This window comes from Schistocerca piceifrons, chromosome 6 (genome assembly GCF_021461385.2).
Source record: "Schistocerca piceifrons isolate TAMUIC-IGC-003096 chromosome 6, iqSchPice1.1, whole genome shotgun sequence".
In the NCBI taxonomy this organism is placed as follows: Eukaryota; Metazoa; Arthropoda; class Insecta; order Orthoptera; family Acrididae; genus Schistocerca; species Schistocerca piceifrons.
The window spans coordinates 196,738,954-196,755,193 of NC_060143.1; the positions used below are offsets into that span (position 1 = coordinate 196,738,954).

A 16,240-nucleotide genomic window follows, 5' to 3' on the forward strand; every position below is an offset into this window, starting at 1 on the left:
TGAAAATGAAGTTATCATCTGCATCACAATCCCTGCAGCACGGGGTGTCGCATCATAAACCTGACAGAAAGCCATAGAATAATCTTGACCATTTCTGCCAGTGTGGGCGGTATGTATTTGTCCTGCGTCGACCATTCGAAGGACCATTATCTGAGGCGGTTTCGGTGTTTACCATCGTTTTTTTTTTTTTTTTTTTTTGACGTTAACATAATCCAGTCAAAACTGGCGCCAACAGGTAGGGGCCAGTTTTCTTCTCAGTGTGCTATATGCCAATATAATTGAACCGCGCAGTACTGCCTCTAGTCGTTCTGCTGCAGGAGTCTTCTCAGTTCTGGGACACCCCAGCTGTTGGGTGGATTGTGAAAAACACTTCCTAAAAAATTGGAAAAGTAAGTCCTGTATTTCGTATGACTCCGTATGACCTCGTGTTGTTCTTGTAAATACATCCAATAATCCATCACGGACTTAATATCGTACGAATACAAATATTTCGTCGCATCTCCAGCGATCCAATTGACCGCATACGTCTTTTGTTTGGGAAAAAAGGTCTTGTCCGGTAGAAAAAGTACATCCGATGTGATTTCTGTGTAGTTAGTGCGCCCAAGGAAGGCCAGTATTCGACGCGTCAGCATCCAGACGTCCCTCGCTGCGCCACACACTAAATCATGTTCTTCCGTTGCTAACAGTCCACAGTTTGTGCAAAGAGGAGAATCGACCATATGAATTGTATGTAATCGACTCCTTGTCACAAGTTTACGGTTTATAAGAATATACCACATCGATCTCGCTGCTGTTGACAGTAATGGAGTATGCACTGCACACCAAATGTTGTTCCACGTTCTCGACGGGTATTTGAATTCCATTATGTTGCGGCCATGGTGATCCATCAAGCATCTATAGATCTCCCGAGTCGTGGGTATTCTCGTCGAAGGTACTTTCAGACGGACATAACTGTAATCGACAAGAAATGAGGCAATGTGTGCAAGAGAAGGCGAAATATTGCCCACCGCAATAGGGGGTTCGTACGAAGGCAGAACAAGTACTTCTATCAGAGCTGACGTTATGTTATGCTTTCTTTGTTGCCAGTTTCGTATCATCGCTCGCATGTAAAGCGCCAGAGCTTTGTTTCGCACGTTTGTGAGGTTGAGGCCACCGTTCCGGAACTGTAGCGTTAACGTATCATATTTTATCTTAAATAACATCCTAGTACTAACATAGTAACCAAAGGCAGCCATGAGGCGGTCTGCAATACCCTTCGGTATTGGTAGGATCTGCGCTAAATGAGGCAGTCGTGACGCTATGTGAACGTTGGTGTATGCCACACGTTGGATCATGTCAAAGGCTCTCAGTGAGTTGCTGCGTATGGTCAGACGAACATTCTGCAGAAGCCGCCGAGAACTCACCGCCGCTGACCGCCGTAGTGAACGGGTAAATGTAATCCCCAGACATCTCAGCGATTCCACCGTCTGAAACGGTCCCGGTACGTCTTCCAGACCCCGTCCAATGTGCATAATTTTGGATTTCGTCATGTTAACGACACTGCCCGCCGCCGTCCCGTAAGAGTCTAGATGTTCAACAGCCTGACGCACTTCATGTCCTGATCTGACAAGAAGGATCAGGTCGTCCGCATATGCGCGACAAACGAAAGAGTTCTCATTAAGCGCTATCCCAGTAAGTGAGCGCCTCACAACACACATCAGCCGCTCAAGCGCTATCGCAAACAGCATCATGGAGAGTGGGCACCCTTGTCGGACTGAGCTGTTAATAGGAATCGAGCCCGCTTCCCGACCGTTTACAATCACCTTCGATGTAGCCCCTCGTATTAGCCTCATAACGATGGAGAAGAAAACAGGTGGAATCGCCGTCCGGCTCATGACTGACGCCAAGAAGTCATGGTTTATCCTGTCGAACGCACGATCGAAGTCCACAGTTATCATCGCTGCTCGCATTTTACACGTTTCCGCAAGGGCGATAACGTCACGGTATTCACTTAACGCCGAGGAGATGTTGCTTCGCACCCCTAGGTAAGCCTGATCAGGGGATATTGTCCTGGATATCGCCAGCTTGAGGCGAGACGCTAGTAGTCGTGCAAAGATTTTATAGTCGGTGTTTAGCATATGAGAGGCCTATATTGATTAACACTGAGGCTCTCCGCCATCTTCGGGATGGGAAGAAGAAAGACCGTCACAAAATCCGACGGTAGGCACATGTCCGGACGCATCGCCTCATTGTACATCGACACCAACTGTGGCATCATCATGTCCACGAATTCTCGATAAAACTCTAGCGTAATCCCATCTGGCCCTGGTGATTTATGGGCCGCTCCTTTTGTGAGTGCCACCTTTATATCGTCTTCTGTGAGTGGCTCCATAAGCGCTGCCTTATCCGTCTCTGTCAGTGTCGTTTGCAAATGTTGCAGTATCTCTTCCCCCAACCAGACGGTCCGTCGGTGTACCGGCATATAGGTGGCGGAAATGCTCTAAAAATTCATTTGCAATGTTCTGTTGTGTTGTCAGTTGACGGCCATCTAAACCGTGGAGCACTGTTACCAATGCCCGGCGGTAACGTTTATGTTCCCGCGACACATGGTGCATCGAGGTACGTTCCCCAGTGATGGTGTCGAGACATCTTGCCCGTATTGGGATGCCACCCATTCGTCGTCGCGTGATCGATAGGATTTGTGCCTTGACACGATGAACTTCCGCATGATGTTCTGCAGACGGCACCTGGAAGGACAGCTCACGAAGCATGGTGTAATAATAATCAAGAGTGTCTCTTTGCCATCGCGTCGTATCCCGACCATACTGTATGAGAGCTCTTCTTATTGCCGGCTTAGTACACTCGAGCCACCATTGAAGCACGGAGGTATATGTTGGTAGACGGCGTTGACATGTGGCCCATACCTCCTCGACTCTCTGACGACATTCGGGGTCCGCCAAAAGTGACGAATTGAGCTTCCATGTCCCGCGGCTTCTCCACACACGTTGCCTAGGGAGTGATATGGTACAAATGTAAGCCAGATGATCAGTAAATGACGCAGGCCATCGTTCCGCGTCGACCACCTTATCCTGTAGGCCAACCGAAACACATATTCGATCGAGTCTGCTCGCCGAGTGACTGGTATAAAAAGTATATCCCTCACGGTTCCTATGAATCATGTCCCAGGTGTTCTCGTTGTCGTCACCGGACATCCATTGTATCTTAGAATCGCACCAACTCTAGCCTGGAAATATTTTTACAAAGTAAAATGTAAATGTCGTGTGACTAGGGGCTCACGTCGGGTAGACCGTTCGCCGGGTACAAGTCTTTCGATCTGACGCCACTTCGGCGGATGAGAATGAAATGACGATGATGATTAGGACAACACAACACCCAGTCCCTGAGAGGAGAAAATCTCCGACCCAGCCGGGAATCGAACCCGAGCCCTTAGGATTGACATTCTGTCGCGCTGACCACTCAGCTACCGGGGGCGGACATTTTACGAAGTCACGTAGCAATGAAGCACACTGCTTCATTTGCTTTAAAATATTAAAGATTTTTCAGCTATTTCTATGACCTAATGAAAGATAAAGAAATTTACGGTAAAAGTAATAAACTAAAAAATTAACACTAATTCATTCATAGTATGTAATAAAGACAGAAAGTAGCTGATCTGCAACGTGTGTTACGAAATACGGCTTCAACTGCTTATAGCCCTCGAAAACGGACAAATTAACACGAAAAACAGAGTTCTTCAAATTCAGGTTTCACCCTTCAACACTGGCTTTTCGAAATGCCCAAATAGTGATATAATCGCCGATTACAACATGATTTCTGAGCAGAGTTTCAAAAAAGCTGAATCAATAGGAGAATACTGGTGATTTTTTGTAGTATTCAACCACTTATCACTTTTCAAGAAAAGAAATGAACGGTGGACGAACTAAGTTTTCTTTTAATATGCCTATTTCACTTAATATTTTGATTACATGTACCTTGAAACAGAAAGAGCCAAAGTTTTTCTGTCTTTCACTTAAAACATCCGGGCTGAATGGCCGTGGTCGAAGTATAAAATTCTCCCCTGACGTTTCGTCTCCGACTGCGGGAGACATCCTCGGAGGTAAAGCGGCGAACTGCGAAGAGAACTCGAGGAAGCGCTGATTATATAGGCACTACAGAGGGCGCCACTGTTGATCACGTGGCGTCGGCTATGAGACTGTCCCTGGTAATGCCAACATTCTCCATTGAAAGTAATCGATCGTCACGCTTGCGGTGCAACGCTGACATCCAAATTTTATCCAGTTTAACACCTTCGTCTTTCCTGTTAAAACTATTACGGTGTCTATCAGGATATAAGATGAACATCAACAAAAGCAAAACGAGTATAATGGAATGTAGTCGAATTAAGTCGGGTGATGCTGAGGGTATTAGATTAGTAAATGAGACACTTAAAATAGTAAAGGAGTTTTGCTATTTGGGGAGCAAAATAACTGATGATGGTCGAAGTAGAGAGGATATAAAATGTAGACTGGCAATGGCAAGGAAAGCGTTTCTGAAAAAGAGAAATTTGTAAACATCGACTATAGATTTAAGTGTCAGGAAGTCGTTTCTGAAAGTATTTGTATGGATGTAGCCATGTTCGGAAGTGAAACACGGACGATAAATAGTTTGGACATGAAGAGAATAGAAGCTTTCGTAATATGGTGCTACAGAAGAATGCTGAAGATTAGATGGGTAGATCACATAACTAATGAGGAGGTATTGAATAGGACTGGGGAGAAGTTTGTGGCACAACTTGACTAGAAGAAGGGATCGATTAGTAGGACATGTTCTGAGGCATCAAGGCATCACCAATTTAGTATTGGAGGGCAGCATGGACGGTAAAAATCGTAGAGGGAGATCTAGAGATGAATACACCAAGCAGATTCAGAAGGATGTAGGTTGTAGTAGGTACTGGGAGATGAAGAAGCTTGCACAGGATAGGGTAGCATGGAGAGCTGCATCAAACCAGTCTCAGGACTGAAGACCACAACAACAACAGCAATCAATCTCAATAGCCTCTCTGTACATGCGTGCATAATAATGCGAGGTTTTTGATAAGACGCTCGTCTCGCTGAATATTATTTCATGATCACCTTCCTGGTAAACATGTTCCGCTATGGCCGATTTATCCGTATGACCTAGGCGGCAATTGCTCTTATGTTCAACAAGACGGGTGTTCACACTTCTCTTTGTGGTACCGATATTGTGGACAGGTCATCAACACAGATTTGCTGTGAACGTTTGGGCAGGCATTGTTGGTGATGTCTTGATTGGGCCCCACGTTCTTCCACCTACGCTCAATGGAGCACGTTATCATGATTTCATACGGGATACTCTACCCGTGCTGCTAGAACATGTGCCTTTACAAGTACGACACAACATGTGGTTCATGCACGATGGAGCCCCTGCACATTTCAGTCGAAGTGTTCGTACGCTTCTCAACAACAGATTCGGTGACCGATGGATTGGTAGAGGCGGACCAATTCCATGGCCTCCACGCCCTCTTGACCTTCATTTATGGGGGCATTTGAAAGCTCTTGTCTACGCAACCCCGGTACCAAATGTAGAGACTCTTCGTGCTCGTATTGTGGACGGCTGTGATACAATACGCCATTCTCCAGGGCTGCATCAGCGCATCAGGGATTCCATGCGACGGAGGGTGGATGCATGTACCCTCGCTAACGGAGGACATTTTGAACATTTCCTGTAACAAAGTGTGGAAGTGACGCTGGTACGTTCTGTTGCTGTGTGTTTCCATTCCACGATTAATGTGATTTGAAGAGAAGTAATAAAATGAGCTCTAACATGGAAAGTAAGCGTTTCCGGACACATGTCCACATAACATATTTTCTTTCTTTGTGTGTGAGGAATGTTTCCTGAAAGTTTGGCCATACCTCTTTGTAACACCCTGTATTAAGTGGTTTTAACAGTCAGATGTCTGGGGTAGTGGGGAGAAAAACGATATAACCGAAACCGGTTGTTTCAGCGCTATCCGTGGTCCTTACTGCAGGTGCACGAGCAGCGGTCGCACGCCTGGCTGGAGCCCGCACCGGCGCCCCTCTTCTCGGCAGACGGCGAGTCCTTCGTGGCGGTGCTGACGCAGCGCGACGCCGCCGTGCCGGGCTACCCGCACGTCGTCAGGGTCGACATCGCCGAGCAGAGGACCACACCACTCACGTACGGCGCCTGGCACGTCACCGCCATTGCCGCCTGGGACCAGTTCCACCATCTTGTGTAAGATATTCACCCGCTTCCTACGAGCGGCGTCAACAAGTAATGTAACACATTCTTTTCTCTGCCAGTTTCGGTTGAAAAAAATGCTGAATTTGTTGTGGGAGATCTCACAATACGAGGTTTGTCCAGAAAATACGTATAAAAGTTGAATAATGTCTTTATGTTACAAGTTGCAGTCACCGCCAGGTGGGACTACTGCTGTAATCAATCCCATCAACGCTCAGTTCGAGTCAGAGCACTCTGCGTGAAGGTGGGAGTGTGCGGCAGCTTCTTGACAGTTGCCCTCTTTCACCTGCCGTCAGCATGGAGCTCTCTCTGATTGAGGAACAGCGCGTCAACATCAAGTTTCTTGCAAAGCTAGGCAAGAATGGCCGTGAGATTTTTAAGTGTTTGAAACAGGTTAACGGAGACAGTTCTCTGAAGGAACCAACCGTGAACAAGTGGTTAAAAAGGTTCCGGGATGGCCGAGAAGAAGTGAACGATGACCCTCGCCCAGGACGCCCGTCGATATCGAGTTCCGATGCAAATGTTGAACGAATTCGGGCTTGTGTTCTTAAAGACCGTAGGTTGACAGTCAGAATGATTGCTGACGAGCTGTCAGTCCCCAAAACAATCGTTCACGAAATCCTGACACAAAAACTTGCTATGAATAAATTGTGTGCGAAAATCGTACCGAAGCTCTTGACGCCAGAACAGAAAGCAAAGAGGGCTGAGTGCTGTGAGGATTGGTTGGAAGCAGAGGAACGAGGGGACTTTCTCAACCGAGTCATTACTGGAGACGAGTCCTGGTTTTACGAATTCGATGTGGAGCTCAAATCTCAAAGCAAGGAATGGAAACCAGCAGGAGAACTGAGAACAAAAAAGTCGCAAAAATGAAGGTCCAATGTGAAGACAATGTTGATTGTTTTCTTTGATTCTAGGGGCATTGTCCACAAGGAATTTGTCCCTCCCGGCCAGAGAGTGAACGGAAATATTTACGGTGAAGTTCTGACATGTCTCAGAGCTCGTGTGGCCCGAGTTCGACCGGAGTTGGCAAAAGGGGGCAGGTGGATCCTTCATCACGACAATGGGCCCGCTCACACGTCGCTCGTTGTCCGCGAGTTTTTGGCCCGAAGCTCAATCACCATGACAGACCACCCGCCTTATTCACCCGATTTAGCCCCGTGTGACTTCTTCATGTTCCCGAAATGCAAAATGGTGCTTCGGGGGCGGCACTTGGGAGATGTGAAAGCCATCAAGGCGGAAACGACACGGCAACTGAACAACATCATAACTGAAGACTTTCAGCAATGTTATCAACAGTGGAAACGGCGTTGGCAGAAGTGTATCGCGTCTCAGGGCGAGTACTTTGAGGGAGACCATATTGTAATACCCGAATAATTATAAAATAAAGTTATTATTCAACTTTTATACGTACTTTCCGGACAAACCTCGTATTCTCGCTTCAGCACCTATAGTTTCACGAAGTTCCGGTATGTGGCGGTGCTGTACGTAGCCAACAAAATAGCATCTGTAACGGAGGTGTGTTCCAAGGACCGAGCTGTAGCGGAAAACCAGGTCGACGTAGATATTAACAGGCGCTTGCAGAAGGTCTATGGAGACCTGGCACTGAACAAAAGCACGGTGATTCGTTGGGCGAGATGTCGGTTATCATTGCAATAAGGTCGCACAAACCTGTCTGGTCTTCCACGTGCTGGCCGACCGCACACAGCTATGACTCCTGCAGTGTCGGAATGTCTGGACACTCTTATGTAATTCTTCAGGCTTTCCCGGTGAGATCTTGACATGTGGAATAATCGGGTCTACTGCCGGATGTTTGTGTCGCTCTGGCACAATATTTCGGCCACGTAACTCGTTGCCTTCTTCAGGTGCGACCTGAGACTGCCGTATTGGAGGATCTTGTCCAGTAGGACGGGCCTCAGACAGCTGCCACAGATGGCGACCGTGTCGGGAACGGACGTCCGAGGGAGCACGGGGGAAGAGACAACACGTTAAGGTCGGGACACACATATCCGGACCGTGTCCGTGCCGAGACACGTCCGAGTGTCCGAGTATCGGTCGTCACCCGGACAATGAAATACATCATTAAAACAAATGTAGCGGGCCGCACTTGACCGGGCCGTGCATGGGGAACGTCAACGAGCATGGGCCGGGCCGGGCCGGGCGGGATTCGCCGTGTTTAATTTTTCACGTGACGGACACGGCCTGACGGTAGAATTGTCTTGTGAGCGTGCAACTGCGCAAGACTGTTCTGTGTGCAAAACATGGATGTGGAACGACTAATAGAAGAAGTTCGTAAGTTTCCTGTTCTTTACGATCAGGGAACTGAAATAGCCGGCCGGTGTGGCCGTGTGGTTCTAGGCGCTTCAGTTTGGAACCGCGTGACCGCTACGGTCGCAGGTTCGAATCCTGCCTCGGGCATGGATGTGTGTGATGTCCTTAGATTAGTTAGGTGTAAGTAGTTCTAAGTTCTAGGGGACTGATGACCACAGATGTTAAGTCCCATAGTGCTCAGAGCCATTTGAACTGAAAACTACAGGAATATCGAGTACAAAGACAGAGTTTGGAAGACAATTGCAACAGATCTACAAGCCAAAGGTAAGATAAAAACTATACGAGTTTTAATACCCGAAAGATATTTATTTACTTTTTATTTTACAAACATGTTTGGTTTGTGTCATCGTTATATCGCCAAGGCGACATGTTCTTGCCATTCCACAGTCCCTTGTGAAGAATTTAGGAATTTTTTGAGTTGTTCTAGTACAGCAAATGCAGCATCTGTTGATCTCCCACGAATTCGAGGTAGGTTTCGAAGATTTGATGATCTTCCGGATCCCTCAGCAGTTTCCTTTTGATCCATCCTCTGTTCGGGCACCCTATAACCTTCCATTTTTCTAATGAAGTTGTACAGTACACACGCAGCCGTCACAATCATTGTGAGGTTATTAGGATCTCCCTGAAGGATTCTTCAAAATATTCGAAATTTCTGTTGCAATATACCGAATGCAATGTTTTTTCTCAGTCTTGTTTCTAGTTTCTTTAAAAGTTCACAGAAGGTGTATTGCGTCATCCTAAAATATTCATAAAACTTAGTCTCATCATCTATGAGATGAGAAAATAATGTTCGAAACTCTCCTTGTACTGGTTTTTTTTCCAGGCACTGTGGATCCATAATTTTCTTCTTCTTGTTTGCCTTCGTTCTTTTTCCTCTTCGTCTAAAGCAAGTGCTATAAGTCCTAATTCACTATTACGAAAATTAGCGAACATGTTTCACAGCTTTCACAAACAGAAACACAGATCACCGCGTCCGAGTCACTACAAGGAACAACAAAGACACGGACGTGCGCCGGTCATGCGTGGCCCCCGCAGGAACGGACCGGAGCACGGCCGTCACTCTTCCGACGCTCGGCCCTGACACGGCCCGGACGTGTGTGTCCCGACCTTTACAGGCAGCGCCAGGCGGGCACGGACGGCAGAGAGAGCACCCAGCGCCCTCTGGGCTTAAATACTGGACAAGATCCTCCAACACGGCAGTCTCAGGTCGCACCTGAAGAAGGCAGCGAGTTACGTGGCCGAAATATTGTGCCAGAGCGACACAAACATCCGGCAGTAGACCCGATTATTCCACATGTCTGGACACTCTTATTTGAGGTAATCTACGGGTCACAATCAAACACCTCACTGCACAACTTAACGCCTCTGTTGGTAGTGCTGACACACTCATCCACCATTTGGTACTCAAAGGTGCTTGCCCACGGCTTGCTCACCGCCTAAGAAGAAGAGCACCATTCTGTGTGGAGTTGCTTGCACGTAACGAGGCTGATCGTGACAGTTTTTTATCAGACATCGTCACAGGCGATAAAACGTGGTTCATCACTTCGAACCAAAAACAAAACGGCAATCCGTGGAGTGGCGCCACACGAGCTGTGCTCCGTAGAAAAAATTCAAAGCCATATCTTCAGCCGGTTAAGACATGGCTATGGGCTTCTGTTACTCTGAAAGGGTTATTCTGTTTGATGGCCTCCTTCCTGGTGAACTTGAGAGGAACTCATTGGGCTGTTCTTCCTCAACCTTCCGACTTCCATCTGGTGCAATGAAGGATGCACTCCACGGGTAGGAGCATATGGATGATGCACCAAGGCTCTGGCTCCGACGTCGACGTTCGGAGTGATACTATACGGGCACAGAGGTCCTCCCAGTAACGTGGCGCATGGACGTCACATAGAATGAAGCTTTTGTTGAAAATTAGGGTTTTGTAGCCAAAAGAGTTGGGAATAATTTGGTGTATTGGAATCCTGATTAAAGCCAAGCTTTTTATTTCTTTTTTACACACACATTGCATTTATCGAACCATTTTCGACCATTCTACATCTACATACATACTCTGCAAACCTCTACGAAGTGAATGGCAGAGGGCACTTAGTATTTCACCGTATACTGGAGTATCTTCCCCTTCCAGTCGTATGGAGCGCTGGAATAAAGACTGCTTAAATGCATCTGTGCGGGCTGTAATTAGTCGAATCTTGTATTCATGAATTCTACGGCAACAGTATGTATGTGGCTGACGAATGTCTAGATTCTTGACCTTTTTTCTGGTTCTCTAATCAAGTTCTACATGCGATCCCCTTGTGACAAGTTCAGTTCCGAGACCATTGCTTCCTTCTCAGAGACCATTACTCCTGAAATGATGAAGTACAGGGTGTCCCAAAAAGAATGACCCGATTTTAACTTGTAATAATATTGAGACAAAAGTCACTAGGTACCTGAAACAGCGCTAGATGTAATCGGCGTGGTATAGAGTTTCGGAAAAAATCCGCTAGATGGAGCACCACCGCACTGGCACAACAACGTGCGCAGTTTCCTGCCGTACAGGACCGCGAGACCAGGCTTTACGCTCTTGGCCTCCTAGGTCCCCTGACTTAACACCATGTGATTTCTTCCTGTGGGGATACGTTAAACAATGTGTTTACGTTGCTCCCTTACCTCGTGACATTGATGAACTAAAAACCAGAATATCAGCTGCTGTACCTTCAGTGACAGAAGACACCTTACGCTCAGTTTGAGATGAATTCGGCTATCGGCTAGATGTCGTCCGTGCAGCCAATGGAGGACATATTGAACATTCATGATGGATTTCTATAAACTTCTGTCTTTTGTGAGTAATTTAGTATGCAATTTGTTGGTGTTAAGCCCTTCCTCTTAATAAATAATTCTATTTAAAATCAGGTCATTCTTTTTGGGACACCTTGCATTACCACAGCTATTCGGAAAGTAAGGTCCGATCGGTTCCGAAATGGAAACCACAGAGAACATCAAAAGTCTTGTATTTTCAACAGTTAGCTGTACCTTCCAGCTACTTCTCTAGATAGTCGCCACTCCGACTGAGACATTTCCCGTAGCATTGAACCAACTGTTGTAGAAGGCAGCCGCCTGTGCCTTCTGCCAATTCTCTTCGCTGATCTGCAGCTTGTTTTCTGAGCCAAAATGTTGTCTTCATAGCTAGCGATTCGTGTGAACAGAGATGAAAATCAGAGGAAGCCAATTTTGGGATATATGCTGTGTGATCAGACACATCCCAACGAAAACGCTGCAGGAGCGTCCTCATTGCCCTTGCACTTCGCGGCCGAGAACTGTCATAAAGAAGGAAATGCATGACAGTTAACGTTTGTGTGCTGCGTGAAGTCAGACGAAATCTCTCAGAGGCAGTCACACTCTTGGTGGGAGACATTATTTTCTAGGCACGTTTGCGTGCTCACTGTTAGTCCAGGACTGAAGAGAGCGATGTGAGGCGATCGACAGGTATACTACAGATACTATCCGACAAATTTCTGCACAGCTTCATCGGAATCTCACTATGGTTTCCAATTCGCGATCGATCGGATCTTACTTTCTGAAGAGCCTTCGTAGCTGGTACCCCATCATCACGCTACCAAATGAAAATTTTTTTGGACATTTTTGTTTTTAAAATGTTGTTGTTGTGGTGGTCTTCAGTCCTGAGACTGGTTTGATGCAGCTCTCCATGCTACTCTATCCTGCGCAAGCTTCTTCATCTCCCAGTACTTACTGCAACCTACATCCTTCTGAGTCTGCTTAGTGTATTCATCTCTTGGTCACCCTCTACGATTTTTACCCTCCACGCTGCCCTCCAATGCTAAATTTGTGATCCCTTGATGCCTCAAAACATGTCCTACCAACCGGTCGCTTCTTCTTGTCAAGTTGTGCCACAAACTCCTCTTCTCCCCAATTCTATTCAATACCTCCTCATTAGCTATGTGATCTACCCATCTAGTCTTCAGCATTCTTCTGTAGCACCACATTACGAAAGCTTCTATTCTCTTCATGTCCAAACTATTTATCGTCCATGTTTCACTTCCATACATGGCTACACTCCATACAAATACTTTCAGAAACGACTTCCTGACACTTAAATCTATACTCGATGTTAACAAATTTCTCTTCTTCAGAAACGATTTCCTTGCCATTGCCAGTCTACATTTTATATCCTCTCTACTTCGACCATCATCAGTTATTTTACTCCCTAAATAGCAAAATTCCTTTACTACTTTAAGAGATGAATACACTAAACAGATTCAGAAGGATGTAGGTTGCAGTAGGTGCTGTGAGATGAAGAAGCTTGCACAGGATAGAGTAGCATGGAGAGTTGCATCAAACCAGTCTCTAGACTGAAGACCACAACAACAACAACACACAGGCTCATGTTACGAACGCTGGAAAACCTGTCGAATTCTCTCCATGTTTTCATCATTTCTTGTTGACCGGCTCACATGTTACTTCAAACCCAGTTTCCATCTTTTTAAAATGACGAAAGATAAATGATAGGTGTGTTATTGAATCACAAACTAATGAGTCTATGAGAAAACTGGTACTACTTATTCCTAAACGCTTTTTTTTATAGAATGATGGAATAATTCCCAGTACATCACGAGTGGTACCTACTACTTCTTCTCAGGAACGAAAGCTAACTATCCACATTGAGGATAGACACGTCTTGCAAAACATACTTCCTCTTCATCGCACTCTCTCTAGCGACACTTGCTTCACCCACAATGTGCACTCTCATTTAAAATAAACCATATTGAAATGTCTCCACTATAATTACTGTTTATACATCAGTTGATTGCTGGACTCCTTACTTCTGAACTGCCAGAAATTGGAAGACTTCAGGTTCCCGATGTTTTGCACAGAAGCACTGTCACTAATAATAATAATTATGATTTTGCTGTGTAGGCTCTACATCAACCAAGTTATGTAGTTACTATTGCTATCAATTAATTCATTTACCTAATGCGATGAGAATAACGTTAGCAGTTTCTGGTCCATTGCGTGAACTTCCTACAATTCGGAGTAGGCATCGGACATTTTCGTGAAATATTTAAGCATATGTGATACAATTCTCTCAATTAATGTCAGAGATGTGTGGTACAAAGTTCAAAGTATGTTTACAGTGGGAGGAAGAAAGACGTTGCTCATACAGTCATTTCACACATTTTGCTACATATTACTGCTAGTATTTGAAAAAAAAAGAGTAATTGTTGGTAACATATGTAATAATTATTACTATGTTACAAAACAACGCTAATAGTAATATCCTTTTTTAAAAATGTGGTTTCGTCATTGAAACGTAGACAAACCCTTCTGTTCTTACCGCAAAGAAAATTTTGTTTCTCCAGGTTGGGAACCACTGAACTAGTCGAAAAGTCGACTTTCCAACTCGGTCCAAATCCGTTACGTCAGTGTCAACTGCCAAATGTCAAAAATGTCCTGAGTAAATGCAGTACGCTCTGTCTTATCGTCTGGTTTGATTTCCTATCACAAATGCAGTCTATAGGAAAAAATGAAGACGCTTTTGGAGCACTTGGTACACTTAATTATTTTGATGGCTTATGCACACATTGTAATTCTATCAGAGACAGCAAAGGACCTGGAAGAGCAGCTGAACGGAATGGACAGTGTCTTGAAAGGAAGATATAAGATGAACATCAACAAAAGCAAAACGATGATAATGGAATGTAGTCAAATTAAATCGGGCGATGCTGCGGGAATTAGATTAGGAAATGAGATGCTTAAAGTAGAAAACGAGTTTTGCTGTTTGGGGAGCAAAATAACTGATGATGGTCGAAGTAGAGAGGATATAAAATGTAGACTGGCAATGGCAAGGAAAGCGATTCTGAAGAAGAGAAATTTGTTAACATCGAGTATAGATTTAAGTGTCAGGAAGTCGTTTCTGAAAGTATTTGTATGGAGTGTAGCCATGTGTGAAAGTGAAACGTAGATGATAAATAGATTAGACAAGAAGAAAATAGAAGCTTTCGAAATGTGGTGCTACAGAAGAATGCTGAAGATTAGATGGGTAGATCACATAACTAATGAGGAGGTATTGAATAGAAGTGGAGAGAAGAGAAATTTGCAGCACAACTTGACTAGAAGAAGGGATCGGTTGGTAGGGCATGTTCTGAGGCATCAAGGGATCACCAATTTAGTATTGGAGGGCAGCATGGAAGGTAAAAACCGTGGAGGAAGACCAAGAGATGAATACACTAAACAGATTCAGAAGGATGTAGGTTGCAGTAGGTGCTGTGAGATGAAGAAGCTTGCACAGGATAGAGTAGCATGGAGAGTTGCTTCAAACCAGTCTCTAGACTGAAGACCACAACAACAACAACACACAGGCTCGTGTTACGAACGCTGGAAAACCTGTTGAATTCTCTCCATATTTTCATCATTTCTTGTTCACTGGCTCACATGTTACTTCAAACCTAGTTTCCATCTTTACATGAAGTTAGTATGCCATTTTCTTATGGATACTCTAGACATTAGTAGTTTCCCGTATCACCTTCGGAAATTTCTCTGGACTTGTATGTCTGACTTTCTTTCAACAAACCAAGTTACACACTGTGCCGTTCCTGTGCAGACTCAGTTCTTTTATTGATTTATGTCGCTCCTGACTACCCCAAACAACAAAGGAAAAACTTTTTACAGTTATGTTGCTCTTATCACATAGTAAGGCAGAACATTTATTCTTTACATTTGTAACGTCCCCTTAGAAAAATTTATCAATTACTGTGCTGATTAACCTCTTACATTATTTGATTTTCAAACAACTGAGCAGAACTGAACGTACTCAGACATTTCGCTCTTTACCTGTTCTGATCAACACTGAACTGACACACAATATTTTTAGCACAACGCAATCTGACTTTCAATAATCCATACAACAGAATGGCCCTAACTAACAATAACCTATACCTTTCATAATCACTTACCTCACAAAAATCTTCGTTACTCGAACTATTGCAATACAGCGAGCGCCACTACTGCCAGCTAAATAAAAGATTCTAACTACTGAAGGCACTAATTACTGATACACATAGTCAGCAAATGAAAGATTTTGATAAAGAACAAACAATGTATTTACCTTAATAGTGTTCAAAATTCATAATATATATATCAGTTCATGATATCCAGTATTACAAATTTACTGCTTCTGGCGGACACACGTCCAGATCGTCCGCTATCAAAACTCTGCCATCTCACTCCCCACATCCACCACTGCTGGCGGCTCACCTCCAACTGCACAACGCTACACACTGTTCACATCCAACTGCCCAACACTACAATAGAGAATATTTCAACAATGCCAACCAGCCACAGACTGCACACAGCACAGTCAGTGATTTACATACAGAGCGCTGGGTGACGTTACCAACATAAAAACCTAAACAGCCTACTTACATACCCCCCATACTCCCCACAAAAAATTTACAAATTGCTTTGGGCAGTGACCAATACAGGTTTGAAAAAATTTTTCATAATTACAATAACAAAGATATCAAATGCACACACTTATTGATATACTGTTGGTCAAAGGCAAAAATTGTTCTCATAAAGACAGTCCTGATCATTTATCACAATAGTAACTACAGTTTTTTCACAAAGTCTCATTAGTAAAAGAAAATGCACACGGTAG

General features: G+C 44.7%; 1 protein-coding gene across 1 annotated transcript in view; it reads left to right on the top strand.

Annotated features, from left to right (window-relative positions):
- LOC124802635 (inactive dipeptidyl peptidase 10-like) overlaps positions 1–16,240 on the top strand; it is a 398,459-nt gene that overhangs the window by 281,875 nt on the left and 100,344 nt on the right. Inside the window, exon 10 of the mRNA XM_047263532.1 lies at positions 6,029–6,252. Within this exon, the coding sequence (XP_047119488.1) occupies positions 6,029–6,252 (224 nt within the window). The remainder of the gene's footprint in view (positions 1–6,028; positions 6,253–16,240) is intronic.